The sequence below is a fragment of the Meleagris gallopavo genome, chromosome 4, assembly GCF_905368555.1.
Source record: "Meleagris gallopavo chromosome 4, MGAL_WU_HG_1.1, whole genome shotgun sequence".
In the NCBI taxonomy this organism is placed as follows: domain Eukaryota; kingdom Metazoa; phylum Chordata; class Aves; order Galliformes; family Phasianidae; genus Meleagris; species Meleagris gallopavo.
The window spans coordinates 18,546,494-18,572,236 of NC_139407.1; the positions used below are offsets into that span (position 1 = coordinate 18,546,494).

General features: G+C 35.9%; 1 protein-coding gene across 49 annotated transcripts in view; it reads left to right on the plus strand.

Moving 5' to 3' along the window:
• TBCK (TBC1 domain containing kinase) overlaps window positions 1-25,743 on the plus strand; it is a 137,325-nt gene that overhangs the window by 76,687 nt on the left and 34,895 nt on the right. For 29 of the 49 annotated variants that reach the window (XM_085222360.1, XM_085222349.1, XM_085222344.1 and 26 more), the window contains 3 exons: window positions 1,591-1,750; window positions 13,096-19,303; window positions 21,048-21,198. In XM_085222360.1, coding sequence (XP_085078486.1) covers window positions 1,591-1,750; window positions 13,096-13,206 — 271 coding nt within the window. In that variant the 3' untranslated portion in view covers window positions 13,207-19,303; window positions 21,048-21,198. The remainder of the gene's footprint in view (window positions 1-1,590; window positions 1,751-13,095; window positions 19,304-21,047; window positions 21,199-25,743) is intronic. The other 20 variants (XM_085222318.1, XM_085222324.1, XM_085222339.1 and 17 more) reach the window with 11 other exon arrangements.

Sequence of the window (25,743 nt, forward strand, 5' to 3'; positions counted from 1 at the left end):
AGGAATGTGATAACAGAACAGTTTAAAACAAAACAACAACAACAAAAAATATATCCTATATATATATATATATATATATATATATATCCAAATATATAAATATTAAAACTATTCCATAGTTTTTAAGAAGTACAGTTAGTGTTAAGGCACTTCACTTGATCATGTTATTTCTCTTTAATGGTGGATTGATGCCAAACATTTGAAGTAAAATGGATAGTAAAAATGTAAATAACTCCATTATACTTGATTTTTTAGCACTGTGTAGGTTGTTGAAGTACTATTTTATATCTAGAAAAGTATTTTTCTCAAATATTTGAGCAATATTTGTGACAAAGTATGGTGAAGTAGAAAAACAATTATCATTTTTAACACAGAAATAGAGATAAATTTATTACATACATAGTACAGACATAATATACATTAATTAAATAACTACCTGAAAATAAGTTTTTGTAATTTTATTGTTTGCCATACTTAAACTTGTTTTGTGTTCTTCTACACAAATTAGTCAAAGAAATACAGAACAATGTTTTCTTCTTTGCCTTGCATCCCTTTATTTCCTACCTCACTCAAGATTTCTAATTAAGTAGAGATTCATTTACCTGACTAGTTCGACTTTGTTTTCTAGAGTCCTGTCTTACTTATCTCCTGGAATTAGGTTGTTGAAAATGTGGTCTGCTTTTTTTTGAGGCTCTGTTCTAAAAGGTGATTTCTCCATCAAGAGATGATAATTTTTAAATTCCAGTTAAAAAGAGAAGGTCCTGGAATTAAATGATCTACAAGTTTATTACTACTGTATGAAAAAGCTTTGATGCTACTGATTTAAGTAATGTTTTTATTACTGCATGCATCATTGTGTTTTTAATTATTTAAGCCACTTACTAGAAATTATCAAAGGCAAAGCAGGTAGGGAGCAAGTAATACAGAATGCCTAGACTATAATAATTGTGCTATCATCTGTGTACAGGAATGGATTTATTTGTATTACAACCATGATCAAAGGCAAGGCGCTTAAGTGTTTCCGTAGTTTTCCTAATAGCTTGATAACAGTGGGAGTGCAGGTAAATGTAAATAGTGGTCTTTGTTTGGGGATCTGAGTGCTTATTTATTAGAATTTCGGTTTGGGTCAGAATTGTAGGGGACCTGGGAGAAGTTGGCAGGAGGTTTTAAGAAAATTTCCCAATAATCCCTATTTAGTTTTGGTTTTCATTGTAAGTACTATTGCATAGTATTCCTTTATAAGAGATGCCCCAGCTGCTCACTGGTATTTGATTCCTGTGGTCAGAGTAGAACTGGTTTGAAGTAAAATTCCCTGAAATGTGCATATTCTGGATGTTAGGTCTGGAGCATGATTTCATTTATACGCTCTTTTTTTGCAGTGCCTATGAAACAAATTCTTAATTCTCTCCATTTTTCTGTGTAGTTTCAGACATTATTTTCTCTCCATGTAAGTGGTAACTGAAGTTTATCAACATACATTAGCACAAAAAAACAGTATCTCATCTGCCAGGATGAAGAGCATGTTCATTCTACAGTGTGCACAGAGTGCGTTTCTCTGCCTTGCACATATCCTTAACTGTTTTTCCTAAGCTTTAACCGTGGCCACATCTCTGGCAGCATCAACATCCCATTTGCGTCAGCATTTACTGCAGAAGGAGATCTCATCCAGTGCCCAGCAACTGCCATGCTCCAGAGCTTTAAAGGAAGAGTTGTAGTGATTGTAGGAAATGCAGCAAAGAACACAGCTACTGTAAGTCTGTAGATACAATGGATGTCATGTATATGTTTATATGTAGAAATACATCACAAAATGAATGCATGCAGTGGTAGTAAATACCACATTCTGAGAAATTTATATATTAATAACTTGGGGATGGTATCACTATAGGATCTAGGGGAGTCTTTTGTTCATTTCTACTTCTAGGCAAAAACATTTGAAGTAGTCATCAGAGGGAGTCAACATTTTGAAATGAATCATTTAGTGTGTTTTCACCTTTAAAATCTTTCTATTGATGGGTTATGAAAGCAACATCAGAACTCTTAAAGTCTAGCAGTAAGATCTATTTCTCAAAAATCACTTGAGCTTAACAGTTGTTTTTTGCCGTCATATTAAGGATGTGCAAGGTAAGTAGGGAACAGCATGTGTGATATGAAGTGCAAGGTAAGTAGGGAACAGCATGTGTGATATGAAGTCCAAGGGAAATAGGACATAGTTCATGTTACTCCAAGTAAGAAAGAAACAATGTGTTCGTTATTTGTATTTTATTATTTAGAGTAAGTAACTCTGCTCATTCGTACATGTAACTTCCATATGGCAGTTTGGGTGGATGGGGACCATACTAAGACGTGCCTACTCATTTCTATAAATATTTAATGGTGTTGTGAACCAGCAGAATAATTAGTAGAATTATTACTTCTGCTAATCTTCATCTCAGGAAACGGAAATTTTTTTTTATTTAAAAGTGTGCTTTAGGTATGGTATACATTTAGTTCGACTGAGTCTCTTTTCATTAACCTATGTTTCATGAGTTAAAAAATTGACTGCTGTTTGTCATATCTTAAACTGTAGCAGAGGTAGTGGAAAACAGATCATAAAGCACATTGAATTGTTTCAGCCATTGAGTCTAGGTTTGTTCATTGGATCTGGGTGAATCCATGATAAATATTTCACAAGAAATCAATCAATTTGAATAATTACTCTTGCTCACAAAATTTTGAATGCATATATTCCCCCTTAAAGGAATAAATACAAAATGCATAAAATGCCATGTGCTAAATGGAGATGATTTAATGGATGCTTGACACATTTGATGGTGGGTTATGCAGCAGCTTTCAGTAATTACTTTTTTAGTTACTGAACATACTAATTTATCTCAGTAACAGTCTTAGCATTCAGTAACCTCCTGAGGAGTAGGAACAGGAAAGACAAACTGCTTTGGTATTCAGTAATAAGTGTCATTATGGGAGATAGCCCATTTACTAGCAAGTAATTTTCTTGGAGTTGTTTTCCAGGACTGATCTGTCTAAACCAGAAGGAAGCAATAACCTGAAATGAGTATCTGTAGGAAAGGAAAGACAGAGGCTTTACAGTATGGTTGTGGGTTACACCATACCTAAGAAGAGCTAAATTTCTCTTATAACGTACAGACACTTTTCATGCAAACTTGTATTTTTTTTGCAGCTTTTAAATGTTTCAGTAGGTGGAAAATTAAGTGTTTCCTTTGCTTGTGCTGCTGTAGAAAACCTAGTGTGCTTAATGAGTCCAAGCACTTCAGCCACTTAAGAGGATGTTGCACTATCCTTAAACCCGACTTGCTAGACTTGAGACAGTGGAAGAAGTATGTATGTTTACATGCAGCTTTTTATAAGGAAAGTAATAAATTTTTGGAAATTGTGTTAAGCAATCTAACAGTATGAAAAATTGCAGAAGTGAATGTGTGGAAACAAAAACAATGTTTTGAAAGAAATGTTGTGAGATATCTGACCTAAAACATTTCTTTTCTATACAGTTGTGTATCTCAAACTGGAATTTGCCACAGACTGTGTCCTTCACCATAAAGGAGATTTTAATTTTTTTTTTTTTGTAAGAAATGTTGACTGATATTTAAACCATTAAAAATACAGAAACTGGCTGTGTTAGTTGTGTTACTCAAATTCATGCAGCACTAAGTCTGTAGGGGTGAGTGTAAGAAATAACTGTTGGTAATTTATTAGGCTATTTGTAATTAGGAGAGAAAATCTCTCAACAGCATTTTGCGTTAGTAACCTGGCATCATTTCAGTAATCAAAAAGAAAAAAAAATTGACTGTCCTGAATGGACTTGCAGAAAATTCATTTTTGCCCTTTTCACACCTTTTTTTCTATTTCTGCCTTGTGTGTTTGATTTGGGGCCAGATGATAAGACATTGAAATTTGAAAGAAAAGACTTTCTGAAACTCAATAGGCAGTAGGGGAAAAACAAAAACTCCATAATGGCTCAGTTCCAGGAGGAGACACTGAAGCCACCAGCACTACAGACATCAGTCTAGCTCTGGCTTTAGTTGAACACTTCCTATAAAAAATAAAAACAGGGTAAATCCTACTTGTTCAGCCATTCAAAGGTATAAAAGCTAAGTTAATGGATTGTTTGATGTACCAAAGCCTTACTGAGCCATATAGGTGTTATGCTGGAATTAACCAGCCAGATTCTGGTTTGATTTTTAACTTACAAATATGAAGTGGCAGCATCTCTAAAGTGAATTAAATTCTCCATTCACATACCCACAAAAAATGTAATTACCTTGAAATTTCCAGTTCAGGGAAAGGATCATCACAACTGGGAGTAAAATTATCTGAATGCTCAAGAGCAGGTTTGTTTTTTGGTTTTTTTTTTTTTTTTTCCCATGCGTGGCAAATAGCATTTTGGTGCTCATTAATCCATGTCTCCTGGTTTTTGTAATTTTTGGAATCTATGATAGCATATAGTGAAAAGATGAATAATTGTTACACATATGTAGGAATTAGTCTGTTTTTTTGGGAAAGGTGACATTAGTTTATCATTTCCAATCCTTCAAGATACTTCAAGGTGTTATTTTACCTGCTTCCTTTTCCACCTTTTTGTCGATAATACTGCAAATTGACTGAAACTAGAACAGGGGAAATAATTTATTTAGCATTAAGTCATGTTCTAGAAGCTCAGTTTCAACACTGACTAGCTGTATCATGTGTGCTAAGATTAATATTAATCATATTGTTAATATTAACGTATCTGTTAATTATGATAAATATACATTTGTTTTTTCATTCAAATGCTGTAACAGAATAAAAGACATAGGACTCCAATATTTCGAGTAAGTAGAAACTCACTTATTTTGTGCCTTCAGAGAACACAGAGAACCTGTGAATCAAACTTTAAAGAAAAATAAAAAATCTTTATATCAAGGTTTAAAAATAAATAAATAAATAAATCTAAATTGGGATGTTTTCATTCCTGAATGTTTTTTTTTTTAATCTGGCTAAGTTATGCTGCTATAAATAGATTGTCTAGACAATTTCTACATGTAACTGAAGCTCTACAAGCAACTAAAGTAGAGTTGTAGTTCTCATTGTGTCATAGAGTAGCTAATAATTAAAATATATAAATTATCTCTAAAGCTAAGATAAGCAGTTATGGTTTTCTGTGAGATCTTTCTGAATTTTTTCAAAGCAAGAGAGAGGATCAAGTTAAAGATTCTTTTTGTATGACACAGTCCTAGCCTGAAAACACCAACTAGTTTTTTCTGCGTTGGAGTTTCTCTAAATTTAGGTGTTAATCTGTGAACATAAAATCTTTTCTCTTGCTTATATATATCATAATAGAAAGCATTTGTTTTATGGTATGGAGAGACTGAGGCAGAAAATGACTTTGTTGCTTTTTTCTTTTATATATAATTTAACAGCGGTTGTAAACTGGATATGATGTTTTAAGGAAAAAAAAAAGTCTAGAGAATGTAAAACTAATAAGTCTTCACATATTCGTATTTAGGTTTTTTTATGTGAAAAGCAAGGTCTTGCATGCTCATGCTGATTTCTTGTTGCAAACCTGTCTTGTTAAAAAAAAAAAAAAAAAAAAAGGATGGCTGCAAAATTTCATTGGTTGGCCTGAAGATTAGGGTTTTGCGTAGAATAGTCAAGGGCAGATGCATACGTGCTTATAAGGACAGACAGAAGTACCTAATCAAACTTCCAGAGTGAAAGAAAGTAGAAATCAGTCAAGTAACTTCTTGAGATGTTTTCACTATGTCTTCTATATTCTTCATTTCCTTGCAAATGTTACTTTGTAGAAAAGTGATTGTAGAGAAAGGTGGGTTCCTGTTGATTCTCGGAATGGTTCCTCCATCCTGTTGATTTGTTAAGTCACCACCCTACACTGAATTTAAACTCGGAGCCTACTGGCATCATCAGGTGTCTTTTTTTCCACTTTTAAGGAGGAGATTAAGTTTGTGTTTTGAAGAGATAGGTTGCATTAATCAACAGCGATCCTGGTTGCATCTCTGCCCGAGACAAGCTGAAGTGTCTTCTTTAAATTATTCTGTGAAGTCTGTATTATTTTATTCAGTTTGTTTTGGTTATTGTGCATGCAGATTTTCTCCAGTTGGCAGAAAGATAGCCCAGCTGCTGCTGCCAGGACATTGCTTTTTGTACAGCCCAAGAAAGAAGCGTGGGCTCTGAGCCAGCAGTTGTGCTGCTGTTGTAATTCTGCCCCCATCAGTGTATTTGGTTAGTTTGCACGCCTGAAGTACTGCAGAGATAACCTTAGTATTCCCTTTTCTCACAACAGGAAGAGGGGAAAATGAAAGGAGACTCAGCAGCAGAACTGTAATGTTCCCTTCCATTTCTGAAGTAGGTGCCAAGGAAAGCAGACTATTTCTAAAATTCCAGATAGATTCTGTTCTTTAATCCACGTTAAGACTGACAGTTACAGTTATGGGAAATTGGAGTAGAAATTCAGATATTTAGTCCATCTGTCTGCCTTACTACACAGAGGTTTGAATATTTCTGAGATGAGCAATTGTAGAATAGCTTTTCCTATCAAAAAAATGTCTGACTTCTGGGAGATGCTGATAAGCAAGATCTCAAGTTTTCTCAACCATCTAGGAGATCTGTATGGATTGGAAAGGCTGGAGATGGTGAACCTGAATCCTCGAGTAGTGTTGTTAGACTCTAGTACTATCTTCAGGCTTGTCAGTCTTGGCCATGATTCTACTGTCTTTGTAGGCTGCACCTCCAAAAGAGCTCCCTTGTCCTTGCATGTGCTTGCATGAATTAGGTCATATCCGCAGTATTCAGGGCTATTGCATAACAAAAGTGAATTATTAGACCCAGAGCTACAGAACAGCTTCAGAAACTACTTGGTATTTTCTGGTATTTGGGTTCAGACAATCTGAAATAATGTGAAATGGCAATAACTGAAATATAGATGAAAATGTACTAGTAAGTGTGTGTTATAGGTACATAAATAAGGATACCGCCAGCTAGAACAGTATGGGTGAATTTGACACTTCCAGTATCCATTTGACCTCTCTGGGGCAGATGTTGTTTTACTCTTCCTGAAACTTTCAGTCAGTCAGTTTTTTTTAAGAGAACTGACTGCTTGTTAGAGGAAGAAGGTACAAGGATTTGTGTCTTGGTGTGAAGGACAGTTTAAGGCCAAAACTGGCCGTGTAGGCATGCCCTCAGAATCATCTAAGAGTTGGTACTTTGTATATGGATTTGTTATAGTCTGCTTTATCAGCCTATTTTTCAATTGAAAGAGATTTCAATTTGAGCAGCATTAGTAAAAAGTAAACCAAAGCATAAAAAAAAGATTTTGTATTACCAAGGACTTCTTTGAATGTTTTGCAACATCTAGGGAAGACTTGAGAAGATTTTATAAAAGAGCCAAAGCCATCGTAAAAAAGAAGTTGAAGTGAGCAGTTGCTTTTGACACTTAAGGGTGAAAGAGAATCTTTCAGAGGGATCTATACTCTTTTTTTGTATTCGGACCAACTGTTCTATGCATCTCTTAAAAAATGTGTATTTCTGTTCATTAACAGCTTCTTTTATTTTCTGTTCAATCAAAAATAGAATAGATTTGCTTTCTGCATTATAATTTTACAGTCTGTTCAGCTGTATTGGATGCATTTCATTTATTTTGGTTAGTATAAACTGTGCTAACAGCCAAATTTCTACAGTTTTTTCAAGTTCTCACTTTCTGCTGTGCGGTTTTTGTGTGTGTGTGCAATATTACATTTCTAAGTGGAAAAATTTAAAAGGCAGGTGTTAAAAAGTTACTACTCAAAGAAATATGAGTATTCACTCTTACTTTCATGCTATTAAATACCCCTTTGTCTAGGTTTACTTTCAAATCTTTGCACGTTAAGTGCTTAAAGTTTCTGCTGTGCTTTTGTACTAATGGGATGGAAAGCGTTTCTTTTTGGCCATGTCAGCAGGAAGAATTTTTCCTTGTTTTTCCTTGATCTTGTTAGAAAAGTAAGTAGCTGCTGCTGCTGCTTTTTTTTTTTTTTTTAAATACAATATATGTAATATATGCTTGCACCAAGTTGTGCACCTTGCGTTTTGCACTTCATTCAGTTTATGTGAATACCATAACTGTTAATTAGGCACGGTTTTGTTGCTTTGGGAAACTTTCTGGTCTTCCACCTTGATGTTAAAGTGCCATTTCATTTATCTAGAACCTTTTAATAGAAGAAGTACCTGACTAAGAATAATCGTGTTTTGGATCTGCTTTGTGACATATGGAAAAGCTCTGAATTGAACACCTTGCTTTCAGAATGGTGAGCTCTTGCCTGAAATCATATGGCAAAATAGACTGCGCTTCCTGAGAGGTTGGTGCAGTACGTGGTTACAAATGGAAAAATGATGATAATCTTGTGGCTATGGGTGAGTGTTTATTGAATTAGATAAAGGTTCCTTTTTCAGCTTCTACTGTGCCTCTTCTCTTTCTTTTGGCATACGTTACTTTTGTACCCTGATAACATTGATCACAGCAGTCCTTTTTGGTATTCTAGCACACTAAGTTACTCCTTCCCTCCCAACTTGCCCTTTAATTACTAGCTGTCACAAGAATGTCTGCAAAAGTGAATAACGTATACTTAGCAATCATTATGGCTGGCCTAAAGGGAGCTGGGAATGGTGCTGCTCAAGCTGTGTGGTGTTATTAGGCTCTATTCTATACTCAGTCTGAAAGTGTGATGTGCCTAGTGTAATACATTCAGCGAATTTGAAAGCTGTGATTTTGCTGCTTTGGAACACGGTAGTAGAAACACTTTGATAAATGCTCCATTGGTGAATATCAATTTACCACCTTAAATTATTGAGGTTCCTGATACTTAATGGTACTAAAAGGAGCAGCCCTGACAAGCTGTTTCAAGAGCAACATCCATGCAGGGTAGAATGTTTTAAGTATGCCCAAATTTTGATATAAATTTGCTTTGATGTTGTCTGTGTTTTTTGAAAGCCTGACTTTGTGAGTGAAAAAGACTCAGCTTACTGCTTTTGTAAGCAGATTACATTTTTATGGCTTATTTTCACTCACTGGAAGGATGTCTATGACTGACACATTAATTGAGGAACAGTGTTTCCAAAGCCATACCATAGGAGTTGTAAAACACGTCACCTACATATTCATCTTCCCATATTTCATATTTTCTATGAAACCAAGGAAAGGAAGTCCAATTTAATCTCTAGATGTAGCCAGTAAAAACACAGTAACCTAACTTTCTTGGGGACTATGTTTTGAGGAAAGGCCACCTGAGGCAGAATTCAAAAAGCTTAGTCTTCTAGCATCCTTTTAATCCTCTCCCTCAGATAAGCAGTAACACCATTTCCCCAAGTAAAGGGAACAACACCTCATAGTATTGTAGTCTTAATGAAAACAGAAGCATTATAGGGGTCTGTGATCTATTGGTGGTATGGAGAAACAGATACATTTCAGAAGTAATGTCAGTAGAAGTATTTGATGAAGTTGAACAAGTGTAATCACCATCTAAATGACTGAGGTTCTTTTTTCTCTTTTAATCAATCAGTGTAATGAAAATCAAATTGTGAACTAGTTTTATGTTTCAGTAAATCTCTACTTAAAATGCAGATAGCTTATAGGTTACCAGAGATACTGTAACATGCTTGTTTCCTCATCGTGTTATCTTTTGTCTTAAGAGTACCTCTGCATATCAGGTTTTTTACTGAAATAAATCTACATATTCGGATGATTGTTAATTTACACTTCAAGATATCATTTTTGAGGGAAACAGAGCTCATATGTGAAGTCCAAGATGACAGTTCTGCTTCGGAAACAGCCTGTGATATTAACTCTGAAGGGCACAATGAGCTTTTTTCCCTTATCTCTCTTAATTTCTTGGCTCCAAGTTTCTACATAAACATGGATTATGTTGGAAGAGAATTCTGTTGTAGCTGTTCCAGATAGTCCTTCCTCTCATGCCTCTGTGTCAGTGTACAAACCAAAAAGTGACAGTTTTATATCTTCTGAAAGTATTAGCTTTGGTATTTTCAACTTCAACAGGGTATTTTGGCAGGGAGAGATGCCAGGTGGTGCTGGAATGTTTCAGGAACATGGAGAACAAGCTCCTGTTCTCATCTGTGGCCAGTGAACTCCTGTCTGGGAGAGAAGACACAAAAACGTACTTGAACAAAACTGTAAAAAGTCAAAACTTTAGTTAAAGTGAAGATTATGATGTTATTTAGATGATTTATAAATCTGAACTTTGCCAAAAATTACTATTTCTATTTTTGAGTGACTCAGTATAGGAATGTGAAAGATTAAGTGAGAAAGTCTTTAATAGGTCAGTTTGAATTAACTTATGAGTAAAACCTTGACTCTTCTTTTTTGCAGTGGCAGGTGTATTTGCAAAGTTCTTGGATGCTGATATTTGGAGTTTAATAGCAGCTCTCAGCTTATGGCAGTGTGTAGTCTTCTGGGCCTCTGACGTGCAGCTAATTCCCACAGTAGTGAGGTATCAATCATAGTGCAACCTGCGCTTGCTGGACATTCCCTGTTTGAATGTTCAGACACAATATTTTGAGCTGTATTTCCAGTATTTTGAGCTGTATTTGCATAGTAGACAACAACAGACAGTACTTTAAGGCAATGTAGGGGGAAAATAATTGTTTTGTGCTCTTGTGCTTTCTACTTACCATTCACCAACAACCACAGAATCTGCAGTGCCAATTTCTAAAAGTCTGTGAGACTCATTGACATATTCCACACTATAAAGTTATAAAGAAATATTGTCATATGCAGTAAATGAAAGTTATTTCTATCCATACCTTGGTTACTAAAACTGTTCTAAAATATGGTGGGACATAAACCATAGTGCTCAAATCTGAAATACAAAGCAGTTGTTTGCTTTTTTTCAGGTTAGGTGGAATGGTAATTACATTATGTCTACAGCATTGAATAACGTGGAGAGTTTATGGCTTACTCTCAGAAGCAGAATCTCTCTGCTGATACATGGGGACGTTGTACTGAGCCAACAGCATGACTGCTTTCTGTTAGTTCCAAACATTGGTTGTCATTTATTATTTCTGTCATCAGAAAATGTGCAGAATTGAATGGAGTCCAACATAGAGCTCTATCGAATCTCCACAGTTGGAGAATACTGTGAAATGATAGAGATCTACATTTGAACTAGAGATGTGCAGTTGGAGTTATTTCACTGAATATATTCTCTTTCTGTAGTACATGATAGGCATAGCCAAGCACTATTCCTGAAAAGAAGAAGATACATACAGCATGTTTATGAACTGTGATTGAAGTGAGAGGTAGTTGGACTCTTAGTGTTTTGACTATGCACGGTACACTACTTCTGCATCAGAAAGCCTTTATAAAAGCATGGCATTTACTTTTCTCATGCAAACTGGCATCTGCATATGATTTAACTTTTCTACTAGTTTTTTTTTTTTATTACTTTATTGTGGTGTTTGGTTATTGGTTTGGGGTTTTTTTTTGGTTTTGTTGTGGGTTGTTTTTTTTTTTTTTTTTTTTCTTCCATTTGATGCTTTGAATTCTTCCAAACTAACATGAAGAGATTATCAAATTTACCTTTTATCTTAGGCAAGTACCTCAAACAAACATGAAAGCCAGAATTTCTCCAGTGGATCCAGTAGGGCCTCTTACTCTGCCTTGACCTCTTAGTCTGCCTCACAGGTCCTCAGTGGTTGCAGATCACATACTGGCTACTTTCTGCTTGGTTAAATTTATCCTGAAACAAGAGAAAGGAATGCAGTAGATGTTTGACATGTAGATGTACAAAAATGGATTCTCTGCATATATAAAATACCTTCAGTGTGAAAGAAAATTTCCGGCTGTGGGAGGGGTTTAAAATCACTGTGAACTCTTACTTTAAAAAAGTTATTTCAGTTCTTGTACTTCATCAGGAAATCACATAGTATATCTTGTTTTGCCTTAGTATCTGTTATGTTCATTCTAATTAGCTGTGACAGTAGAAATGTAAAACATGATCCAATGTACCAGTGTATGTTGGACATGGCACTTGGTGCTGTTCTGTAGTTGGTAATTTATTTGTTTCTGCAGAGTTAGTTATTTGGACATCAGGCTTGCACTTTGTTCTGGAATAATATCAGAAATCATTTTTAAACAGTCGAAATGGTAAGTCTGAGTATGTTATGTAGCCCGTTAGGAAACTCTTGCCATTTTCCAGATAGTACTAATTTGTCAAACAGATATAAAGCAACAATTTGAAAGACTAGAACAGCATGGCCAGTCTTTCTTACAGCTATTGGAAATAAAGTAAAATTGTTGTTGTTTCCTTCCAATAAATCAATTTTAGTGGCTTGCTTTTTAATGTACTGCAATCACTATTCAAAAGGCAAGTTTGACATATTACGCAGAAATTGCTCTTCCTTTATAGGCTTCAGAAGTGTAGCAATTTTTCATTGTTGAATGAACAAAACATGGAAACAGACAACTCCAGTATTTGGTTTACAGAATAAATTAATGGAGGATTTCAAGGAATAGTTTGTGTCTGTGGTTGCTCTCTGTAGGCTGTCTATGGGTGGACTAGGGGAGGAGGGAAGGAAAGGAGGGAAAGAGAATACAAATACTGGGCCCCAAATTACTATCTGATGTCTCTGAAATGAAGTAATGTTAGACTAGTTTGACAGGTAAGCAAATGACTGACTCATCAAACTGTGATGCTTGTATATTTGGGAACCTGTAGAAAACACCTGGGAATAAGATTATTCCAGAGGAAAATACATGTTAATTCACAATTTCAGAAAAGTTCCAGTGATTATTCTGGAGGGGGGGGAGGGGGGAAAAAAAAAAAAAAAAAACTGATAAAATTAGGAAAATCCTACCTAACCAAAGCTAAGTAATGTTCAGATGTGATATTTTCATGACTTCTAAATTCATTTCAGCTGCTGCAACAGACAAGCCTAGAGTTCCTATGTAGGACGCCTTGGTTTAAAAAACAACTTAAAGAATCTGATGAACTTTCCTTTTGTGTAACTTGTCTGTCTTAGTATAGTGTCATTTTGAATTAAGTCATATATATGTCATAAGTCACATATGTCATGCTAATGATATGCCTACTTCAGTTTTCAGCTCATCTGGTGAAGAGCAAGTACCCACGGGTCTGCATCTTAGATGGCGGAATCAACAAGATCAAACCAACTGGTCTCCTCACTGTTCCTTCTCCACAAATATAAGTGACTGTAAATGTTCAGGATGATTTGTCTGAATAGGCAAGTCTTGAACTACAGCATCAATATTCGGTGACTCTGTTATACAGTTTCTGGGTGATCAGTATCTCGCCTTGCACATCAAAAGCAAAGTTTTATGATTGTTCTTTGATAGAGCTTCATCTGCCACAGATGAAAAATGTGAATATTCCAGTTTTCTGAGAAACTTCTTTCAGTGGTGATATAGTGCAAAACTGGCTGAGCTCATCTGAACTCAGTTAGTATTCGGTATCTTAGAAGTTTTTCTGCAGAATGACATAAACTGGCAATTGATTGCCCTAAGCTGTACTTAAATTGTTTTTCAAAAGTATCTTACTGTGAATATTGAAAGTAATGAGCTGAAATTGTCATGTGTATCAAAGAAAGAAAAGATGTGTTCTCTCATTTTAAAGAATAATTGCTGTATCTTGTGATCTATTTTTTTTTCTTACTTTTTTTTTTTTTTTTGAAAGCATTTTTCATCTGGATTGGAAATAAAGATATGTCCTAGATTGGAGATTGCTGTAGGAGCTGCTGCTAAGTCAATCCAAACTGTATCGTGTACTGCAGAAGTGGTGAAGACTTGCTGTTAAGCGGAGAATTTAACATTCAGTTTCCTGAAACATGGCAAATACAGCTATTTCTTAGACAATTGACGCAACAACAACAACAGCTTATTGACAACGCTGTATCTGTGACAATAGATTGGTTACTCCATAAATAATAGAGTTTATCTGTGTTAGAAGCTCACGCCTTAAAGAGAAACAATGCACTTTTAATTTTCATATGGAAACAGCTTAGTGAAATCTTTAATACAGGAAAACAAGGTTGTTAAAATGTAAGATAGACAGTATGTCTTTGAACTTAATTTTTTCCCAATCCTCACTTACTTTAGATAGGCAGTAAGAAGAAGCTCTTCCATTTGTTTCTACATTTTTCAAGTTTAGAAACGCTGGTATAAAGCTTAATAAGCATGAAACTTGGAGTAGAAAATATGATTTGTAAAAAGCCTGGTTACAATTGCGCATTAGTTTTCATTGTGAGTTTAACACCATGCTCTTTGTTAAAACAAAAACTGTGAGATAGTACTTGACTTAATACAACTTCACTGTTAGGATAACAAGGATCTGCCCTGAGAGTTATGGCTACTTATCATACACCTTAATTGAGGATTTTCTGTTGTGATTGGTTTATAGATTGGCAAGTAAGAACATTGCATCAACTAACTTCATTTCATTTTAATTTGTTACAATAGATTTCCAAGACAAAACAGTTGTGAAAGGGGAGAAGAGGTCATGAAGAAGGCTGTGAACTCAGCTCATGAACATTCTCTGTAGATCACAGGCAAAATGATTACTTGTGGTATTTTCTGTTATTTTGTGTAACTGAATACCATGGAATACGAGGCCTTGTGGAAGGTGTTGAAAGAAGTCTTGTTTTCTTCTATGCGATGACCAGAAGATTTTAATCTGAACCTTCAGAAGCTAGTCTCTCTGGAGTTGGTGTTGTCTCCAGAGAGGTTTAGTCTTACTGCAGCTGTTACTTTGCAAACCATAGAGGAAAAGTATGATGAGTGAAAAGAATATAGGGCAAAAAAAAACGTCACTTACTGCTCCTTATCTTAGCTGTGATTTGTCTTAAAAACAAACAAACAAACAAACAAAAAAAACCAACAACATGGCGTTACAGTATGCTAATGTGTATATGGACTTTCTTAAGTCTAGGCTCAGCATCATATCCTGGAGCTTTCAAGAAGTTTTTACTCTTTAAAAATCTAAGATCTTTGGTAGAGCGACTGGTTAAGAAGACAAACCCGGGAGACAGTTGATCACATTTCTACGTAAGCAAAAGCTTTCTGCAAGAATGTCTGGCAAGATCTTTTGAGCTTGGTTAACTTTAAAAGTAATGCAAAAGAGGGAGAAGCGGGCAAACAGCACGCTTGTTAATAGGACAAACCCATCATATTGATCAAACTTTTGTTTGGCTACTTGGAGAAAGAAAAAGACTTTGCAGTGCTCAGTGACAGAAAATAAGTATGGAAGTGTGGTAAGCACTGGAGAACCAGTTCTAGCCGTAGTCTGTGGTGAATTCATTGATAAAAATATCATCTCAAATGCATAACAGCAGCTGGAAAGCTCACCCAGAGTATCAGTGATTGTAATGAAGGGAATGAACAAAACAAGTTACTCTATCACTTCATGGTATGTTTTAAATAAACACAGTGGCGTTATAATTTAAAAAAAAAAAAAAAACACAACTGCACAATACAAAACATCGTCTTCATAAGAACATCATGTTCTAAAAAGAGGCAACCAATACAGAACATTCTCCATTTTCCCATAAGTGCATCCTTAAATTGTGGAATTTGTTACCAGAAGAGACCAAAAGTGTAAAAATACTCATATGGAAGGATTAGAGATTTGTGGGAGTGCTGAGTCTTGGCCTGTTAAACACAATATTTTATAAGCAGTCTTCAACTCAAGGAATTTTTGATCTGTGATTAATTGAGACTGAGAGAATATACCAGAGTAAGATTTCACACTGTTTCTTGAATTCCTTTTTCAAGCATCTGCCTTTAAGAAATATTGGGATATACCTAATACAGCAGTTCAGGTGGCATTATATTTATTAAATAGGTTGTATTATATAGATATAAAACATAACGTTTTAAGTTACATATTATGGTATAATATATGTATAATTATATAAAAAATATATTTAAGCCCTCTTGTCTTTTCCTTCTCCTTTGTTACAGGTATTCAGAAAAGGACTGCAAGCCCCAAGAATAGAATGTCTTTAAGAAAATAGGATATTTTGTGTCCCCAGTTCCTCGTTCCTTTAGTAGGAAACGTAGGAGGTGTTCAATATTTCCTGCAGCTAGTATTTAGAGTGGGAAGCCAAATTATCTTTTGAGTGAAAAATACTTAAACAGTTTCAGCACTTCCTTTTTGATTACTGCATATGTTTTTATTATTTAAATATTTAACATTATAGATTTCATCCATAATACTGCTCAGTTCTAGCTTTGAATTTAGCTAAGTAAGATTCGAGTCTTATATATTCCATTTTTGTATGGGTATATTTTTGACATAGAACTTAAAAGCTACCATTAAGAGCTTATGTCACAAAATGATGTTTATATGTATTTTTCATGAGAAGTTGTGAGAGAATATATGTGAAAAGCAGGACATGTCAAGAACTACTAAACAACACTGACTTTTCCCACATTAATAGAACTACCTGGAAAGTTCTGTAGCTAACATTACAGAACTGCCAGTTGCTGGTATACCTATACTTACCACTTTAGTCAGCGTTTTTGAAACTGTGCCTATAAATAGGCACACTATGTCTGGATTCAGTTAAATTAGACAGATGCACAATCACAAAATTAACTTTAAACTCCTTACCCTAGAAAAGGGAAATTATTGTATTTTGTGGTAATTTCTCATTAGATAATTTATCTTGGTTTTGTGGTGGTTGCGCAGTTTAAGAAATGTGTCAAAACGCTTTTACTCTGTTATTCCACCAATTTTGGCAGTACTCTGGTGGAACAAGCAGTTGTCGGGTTTCAGAGAGCTCTTGAGAGATTTCTGGAGGCCAGGTTATTTTATCATGTGTATTTCTGGTACCATTGCTTGACCAGCAATGCTGTGCTCATTCTTTGTTTTAGACCACAGCTATATACCAGGGAGATCTAGAAGGGGCAAATAACTACCAGTCTTCTGAGTTGATGTTTTCTACTGCTAGAAGAAAAATATCCCAGCTAAATATTTCCCATCTTTTGGGCTGGAAAATGTAGCCTTTCCCAAACTTTTTTTTGTCCTATGTTTTAAAAACATTCTGAAATTGCCCCACCCCCTTAGCCCATAGCTTCCTACTGGGGCAGTCAGGTTCCCATAGAGTGTTCAGGAGCGCATCTAGGGACAACAGGCCAAAGGAGATTAAACCCTCCTTTCTCAATCTTGCATCTGTTTATCATTGCAAACAAATAATTGCTGTTTTACTAGGGTGTCTTTTGAGAATGTTATTAGACTTTGTTTCTGTGTCATTTGTTTTTTGTTCTTTCTGAAGTAGTTAACTGTTATTTTTAAATTTTAGCATGTTTCCTATTTTAGAGTTCTATTCTCCCTGTTGCCAACATAGGGTATTTGGTAGACAGTCTTTCTAATATTTCTGACACAAAAATTATAACCACAGCATCTGGGTACACAAAGGTTTGTATTCTTGTACTTAAGTGATTTCTTTTTCTGATCCCTAAATGTTTTATACAAGTGTGATGGACTAACTAATTTGTTGGAGTGGACAAAGGTTTAATTGTGATCAACATCCTTTCCTTGTGTCTTTTTCAAGGCTTTAAGCTATCATTGTATTGTACAGGCAATGTGGTGCAATGTTTTTTCTGTGACCTTCTAGATATAGTTGAATACTTACCAAATTTTTAGATCTGCCATCCCTTCTTTGTGTTTACCTTCCATAGGAGGACTTGATTTCTCCCACCTTTGCTGTCTTCCTAAGAACCTGCTGTAAGAGTGCCTGTGATTAGTTCTTATGAGGTACTTGTATGTTACAATCAGTGAGGCTACTCTTGCTGCTCGATTCAGCTAAGGAAGATGAATATTGGAATATCTCTTAGATAGAATTCAGAGCTGCATCACACAAGCTCAAATAATGTTTCACAAAGGTAGTATGGTAGAGCTCGTTAGTTTTGTGGCCTGAGACATACTTACTATTCCTGTTTGCAGGGTATTGATGTTGTCCAGAATATCCATTTTGGAGATTTAATTTTTGTTTGTTACTTTGCAATACTTGGCAGTTTGGATAATGTGTTAGGCTTTCTTTTTATAAGATGAAAACTATTTCTTTGACTTTGTCAGTGTTGATGTTTTTTTTGTTTTTTTTTTTAATCTGGGAATTGAGTGGGAATAAGAGTGGCCATTTCTTGTGACTCCCATTTCTAGTTATCTTTTATTTGCTAAGAGTCATACTGGTCACTCTCACTGTTATGTTAGAAGCTTAATTACTGTCATTAGTCATTAGTCATTTTGCTATTTTTGATTCCTTGTCCTGGCCCAACTTGCAAAGATTGACTGAAAGAATTATTATTTCTCCCAGAAAAGTGTTTCTTTCCAAAGCAAGTAGTGAAACTTAATGTGTACTGGCTGAGCAGGCACCAGATTTGTGTTTTCAACTAGCTAAACTATAGACTTTCTTATTTGTTTGAATCTCAAGTATAATGTTAGTATTGTCATTCTTTTAAATTTCCAGTCTTGGTAAGGATGTGATGCCAGAAAACGTGTTCTGTTTTGGAAGTAGTGTTTCATCCGCCTTTCATCCACCATATGATTTAAAGATTGCTAATGGTAGTGCTTTTTAAGCAGTCCCTCTAAATACCTGTTGGACAGCAGTCTGCATTCTGAGACAACAGCATCTGTATTCTGTGAAGTTAGGTTCAAAAAAACATCTCGTACTACCATCATCATGTTGAACATATCTCAGTATTGCACTGGGACTGTCTTTTATAATCAGCATTAAATGGACCAGTGTTACACAGAGTTTAAAGAGAAACTAGTTGGAAAAAAAAAAAAAAAAAAAGAGTATTATTACTATTAGATCAAGTTGTCATTAGGTCTTGAAAAGCTTTCTCCAATATTGATTTAATTGTAATGTAAATGGATATTCAAGTTAATCACTGGTAGTGGTCTTGCATGTGTTGATGGAGTGACACAGGTGTGTGCACTGTTAGAATATATATTTTTTGTTCTCTAGGCCAAAAGCACTAGTCCCATAGTGTATAGATACTGAGAGAGTTTCCAGACACACTAATCTGTATGAAAGAACAGACACAGTTGAGCAACCCAGAGATCAAGGTGATAAATCATTGTATTTAATGGGAATAACCAAGAGAAATGTTGTATACATCTGTATTGTTTAATATTTCCTAACTAAAGCAGTATTAATTTTTTCTCTTCTATCTTAATCTAAGGTTATCTGACGTTATATCACTTTAAAGAGTCGTAGCATCTGGTGATAGCAGCTCTTCCAGCTGAGCTGACCAAGGAAATAAACTCCTCTGAGTACAGAACAGGTATACTGAACAATTTATTTTCTTTTTTAGAGAGAGATTGAGTGAATGTGGCAGTAGTTCGAGTTGGTGGGCTATTAATGTGTGCCTTGATACAAACTTTTCATGACTTAGGTAATCTGAGGGACTCATTCCCCTGACTAAAATGGGCTAATAACACTTTCTAATGTTACTCGGTGTGGGAGAAAGAAATACAGCAAGTCCCATGACCAATTAGAATGCTAGGGTACCAGGACAGTGCAGAAACTTAGAATAACTTTCCTGGGAACTGAGCAGTTTCATTGGGAGGCCAAAGATAGGTGATAAAAATGAATTCTTCATGATTAATTATGTAAACTATCCTTTTCCTAGTAAGTGTTACTAATGAATATGTGTCAACACCCCCTTGAACTATTCACTGTAATAACTATTCATGTATTCATTACTATTATTGGTAGATAGCAGGATATATACGAAAGAGCCTTTGTATTACAAAGCTTACTATACTTGATTAGTTATATCCAGCTAGTGTATACAAAATATTCTTGTGCAATTAGGGAATAATACAATCTGATCAATTGTCAATGACTGATATTTTTCTTTAATGTTACTCAAAATTGGAACCTTTTGTAAGACTACCTAACAACAAGCTTTACAGCCCTAGAATATCAACAGTAAAATCATAGCTTCCTTTATAAAGCAGAGATCAGAAGCATAATAAAAATATTTCTATTACTAACTTCAGTTCTCTTTTAGCAATTCAAGTAAGTTTGTTTTGTGCAGGGAAGTTACATGTAGAAGAGGGAAAGCAGATCAGTTTGCATAACTCTTTCATGCCCTTCTACGGTTATTAAGGCATAAAACCACTACCTCAGCAGTACTGAAACACCAGCTTCTTTTTGCTTTTGTTTTCTTACAGCTTCTCAGTGGGGAAATATAAGCACTGAGGCCAGTATGAGGGCTTAGTAGTGAGGGGACTAATCTTACTGGCAGGTTTATATGTTATGCTAAAATATCACACACTTGGAAGCATCAATCTTTTTTGGGTAGATCTCTTTTCCTCTCCTATCCACTTTTTCCTCTACTTCAGATTTCTGTTAAAAGAACAAATCACTTGTGTTTTCTTGTCTTAAATCTAGACCAGAATTTTTGAAATACATGCATGGAGTCAGTTGCATGATGTTTAGCCTTTGCTAGTAATCATTTTCAATAAATTAGCAGATGGTGTCCTACTCAGTTTTCCATAGTTTCAGACTGTCAGTGTTCTTATACAAATTGAATACGTACATATTCTGGGTATTTGTGACATGTTCTAACAGCTGTTGAAAAACAAGTTTTAGCCTTAATCTTTTTTCATTTGTCATTTTCACTGCAAAGTGACTGAAAACAAGTCAGAGCTATGCTTCATTTCAGTCTTATCCTTAGAGAGTACTTTATCTTGTTTGGAAGGTTAGTGCAAAATTCTGACACTGATAAGCACAAGAGCGACATAGTCTATCTTCTGATATGCAATTAGAATTACTTCAAATTAATTTTTCAGTCCTGGTGTTTCAGAAGCATACTTTTATTGAGCATACAGTATTCAACTTCATCAAAATAGTTAAATTTCTGGCCATTGTATTGATTAATTTGATTTGCTGTGGTTCAGTTCCTACCCAAAATTCAGTTTTTCTCAGTCCCCTTGAAACCTGAATGAGCTGGTATCTGATTTTAATCCTTTATTTCCGGGGGAGTTGTTCTTACTGACTATATTTCTCTATCCTCAAAGATGCAGATGACATCAGTTGCAGTATGTTAGAGAGGAACTTGGCAAATCTCTTCAATATTACATGTCCTCAGTGTATTACCAGTTCAGAGTTCTGCAGCTGTATCAATTCTTCAGGAATTGAGACGTTTCTGCCCCAGATACTGCATCTATAGTGAGTACCTAAAGATTGAATGTGAAGGATTTAGTTTACTATGGTTTCCAGCAATATAATTATCAAACAACTGTATTTAAAGTAGCAAGGCTCTTAAAAACTCACAGATCTTTTTGTAGTGACTTCTGAACCCAGCTAGAATAGCTAGGAAGAATTAGAACAATAGAAATTCCTCCTTTGTAGTATCTACATATCTAAGTATTGCATGCAGAATTTAAGAGATATATATATAAATTTGAGGGCTTTACAAAAGTAAGTGTTCTTGTCATTTCATGCAGAGAGAAATTGCACCGTCGAAAGTTGCAATTACTTCTGAAAGACAAAGCAGGGTTAGATGCCACTGCTGTTGTAATGCAAGTGTAACGTATCAGTTGTTCAGACTGTTCTCACTGCTTTTGAAATGCCTTGTGCCTCTTGATACTCTATATGCGTATGTATGTTTGCTCTGCATTTCTTCTTAAAGTCTTCATAAGTATACAGTATTTGCCTAGGCTTCCTTGTGCTCTTTCACCCTGCCTGATAGTGACGCGTTACAAGCCTGCCCACTCACTCTCCAGGATTTAATTTAACTTTTCACGGGCTCTTAGTTTTTGCTCACCTTCCTTGTTTGAAGCATGTGAGAGATTTTCTTTCTCAAAGAGTTTTTACTGCTCTCATTGTGTGACCTACTCCTGGAAATTGCTTGTTCCTTATTAGCAGATGCCCAAAGCCACTGACATTAGCATCCCAGATTTGTAATGAAGGGAGATTGCTGCCATGCAAAGGGGGGAGAGAGAAATGGAAAATTCCTCTCAGTGCCTCCCCTGCAAAGGCAGCCTTCTCATAATGAATCACCAAGAGAAATCTTCATGATGATGGACGGGGACCAGTGGGGGTGGCAGGAGAGAGTTGAAGGCAACAGGGAGTTATTCTCTAATTATTCTTTCCTGACAAGGTAGAATAACAGACACATAGGGTTGTACATCAAACTACTGCTTCTTGCACTCTGCTCATTACAGAAGCACCAGCATCCCCCATGGGGGATAACCCATGCTCTTGGGTTATCACACCCTAAGACAATGTCTTTAACTGTCACCTTCCACTGTGGCAATGATAAGATGGCTGTTTTTTTTGTGTGTGTGAAGTAAGGGAAAAAAAAAAGAAAAAAAGTGAAAGAAGTCAAGCAGCCCTGCTGTGTGTGCTACACATAAAAGCTGCACAATGAGCAGTCACAGTAGCTAGCAATCTGAGCGTATGGATGTTAGGAACCTAATGTACTGAACTTGAAGATTCCCATTGTTTCTGGTGGTATAGGGTAAATGCCAAAAAAAAAAACAACCCTTCTTCCATATCTTTTCGCTTAATTGATGCTTCTTCCTATTCTGTTTCATCTGTTCTATGTGATACCCTTCCATGTGAATGAATTCTGTTAAGCTTGCAGTAGAACAGACTTCGTGTGCTCGTCAAATTTGCTGAGAGTTCAGAGTACTTACAGCTGAATAAATATTGCATTCTGGTGATGACTGGCTGTTCACCATGATGCTGCCTTACAGAAAGGAACTTTACTCTTTTGGCAAATGGCAATTTTTCTGTTGCTGAGTCCTCAAACTTCTTTGCCTTTGGGTCTAGATGCAAACACAAATATGTGCATTAATAATGTGTTTTGCATTCTTGTACATTATGTGCACATATGAGAGTGCATCCAAGGAGGAAAAAGGCATATATCTAAATGCAGAAGGAGAATTGATAGTCCAGGCAAACAGGCCACATCCCTTTGCCTGTTGTGAGACGCCAGGGCCACTGTACATCTGTTCAGTTGCTGTAATGTTCTTTTTGTCATGTTGCAAAGCCTCACTTGTTGGATGTGTAATATCCTTGTATATTGTTATAGTAGTGATTTATTGCTATTTTGTGCAAAACTTTGCTAGCTTTCTGTGAGCTGCTTGGTGTAAGCAAGTTTAAGTAAAGTTTTTTTTTTGTGCAACATCAGCTGCTTGCTGTAGCATAGCTGATTTTTAGAAATCTTCAGTTGTTTATATATAGGTCTTGTGAAAACCTGAACCTGATGGTAAATGAGACCCAGATTCTTGAAAATCTGGCCTTCACACTGAGTTCTAAACACCTAAAAAAATTGGACTTGAGCTTGGAAAATTCATCCTCAGAAAGATCAGGATTTACATAGAGCTTGTTTGTAAATGGTTTCAGTGGGAAATGCTGGCAGAGCCATCCCTTTAGTATTAATTGTTAACCTGTTTTGCGGGCCACCCATTCTGCTGATGCAATAGAAGAAACCTAAATGGAACAGGTCGTTCATTGCCCAGATTATTATTACTGATTCCTCTTAGCTGATAGGGTGAAAAAAAAAAAAAAAAAAAAAAAAAAAGGTGTCTCCTGCATCTGTTTTCATTCTGAAATCTTAGGCAGGCTACAGAATCCTTTTAAAGTCTCTGCTGCCTGTTTCAGATTTCATTTTCAGAGGAAATCTTAACAAGTTCATATATTAGCAAGCATAAAGTTTTTCCCACACTGTTTTACTGATTCAGCAAGATACTTATACAGATGATCAGAGGCTCCATCGGATTGAAGGTAATGTTATGACTGCTAGCTTAAGCTAGGCATATGCCTTAAATACCTTAAATACTTTATTCAGATCTGGCTTGAAAAAATTATCAGGTATGATCAAAACATCAGGCTTTGCCTGAATCCAGTCAAAGGCTGGAAGGCTTTCTGTTGTGTTGCTATTTTATTTTATTAAATCAAAATTAAAAATACGTCCTGTTGCTGGGAAGTCTTAATCAGGTTAAGAAATACCAGATAATAATGATAGTGGTACTTCAACAGAAAGATGAGGGAGCAGAAACAATCAAAAAGGAAATAGAGAAAGGCCACCCACCAGTGATGTGTTGAAGGGATGTAAGCAGCCTCAGTAGTATTCACACAAGCCCTGGAACTGCTCTCATTCACATAACACGTCCCACTTGTGAGCAGTTACTGTCAGAGAGAGGAGGAGCCTGTCTTGGCTGTAGTTGCTGAGCTGCAGTCTACAGCTAGATAATGTTTTGTTTCAGGGGCCTGCTCTGTGGGAGGTACTGCCTGTGCAGAGGCTGTCTTTGCTCTTGGCTTTAGCAGTTGCATAGCCTCCAAGGAAAAAAATTATCTCATTAACTCTTGGCGAGGAGATAGTGTGCAGCCAGAGCAGTCCATATGTGCACAGCATGGTCTTTGTCACACTATACAATTTATAATTGCTGATTGCTTTTTGGCTGATGTTGAAAACCTGCCTGTCAATCCCCAGTTAGAGTGCAAAACAGTAAGTTATCATCCTCCCTCATCTCCAGTCTAGTTCAGCACAAGCTCTATTGAAGAGACTGTAAAGTCTCACTGCAAGAGAGGTTCATAACCTTTGGCCATATACAGCTCTCCAAAAATATAAATTAAGTTGCTGAAGGATCATCCTGTAGTGAAATTCTATGTATGAGTGCATACATACTTAATGCATTTCAGCAAAACTTTTTCCTCTCCTTTTTTTTTTGGGGGGGGAGCACTTTTTTTAATGGCTTTTCTTTCCTTCTGTGTGTGTTTTGGTTTGGTTTGTTGTTTTTTTTTTTAATGCTATAACCATGGAACTTGGTAAGTGGAGGGATTTCTTCTACCTAGGTATAGTACATCCAGTGTAGTGGTGTGCTTATAATCTGTTAGTAACAGCTATGCAAGCACACTTTGAAATATTTAAAAGAAAAATGTACTTGGAGCAAAAGCTGTTTTTCATTTTACCTTTAAAAAGGAGAAGCATTAAGGAAGTTGAAGTTATTTTATTTTCACCAAGATGATTAAAAGCTTGGAAAGCTCATAGCGCTGAAAACAAATGAATATGCAGAAAAGAGATAATAAAGTAGAACAGATGTTATATCCAGATTTGTCAGTGGGTGAGTCAAAATTGTGAGATTTAGAAAAGAATTATGATTCAGAGTGCTCAGCCGTGGCTCCTTCTCAGGCCTGTCCTGTAAGAACCCAGTTTTCATATTATACATAATCTCTCTTTACGTGCCTCCTATGCCTGTCTTTCCAGGTGTGTGTGTGGTCCTGAAAGCAGAAATGATACTTTTAGAAAGTGTGTGCAATACATTGTGTTATCTATTACTCCAAGCAGCAACTGATTTATTTTTCTGAGACATACATACTTCCAAACATAATGACATAACAATTAACCATAAATGGCAGATTGTCTGAAACCAAATTTAAAACTCTCATACAGGAGAAGGAAGGAAGGAGAATTTGAACCTCATATTTCCTGCATTTCTTCAGGATTATCTCCTCAAAACTGGAAATCTGTGTCTTGAACAAGCTGAAGAGTGTCCTTGCCAAACCAGATAGTAGTATGTAAGATTCTCTATTTCTGTACATGTCCAAGCACAACTCCCCTGCTTTGTAGTAGGATGGTTGTAGATAACAGTCTACTCTAAAAGCAACTAGCCTTACACCCGCAGTCCTGCCAGAAGATGCTCTCACCTGTATAAATGGCAGCTATTCAGAGTGAATACTGGCCAGATCAGCAGTAATTCCTGT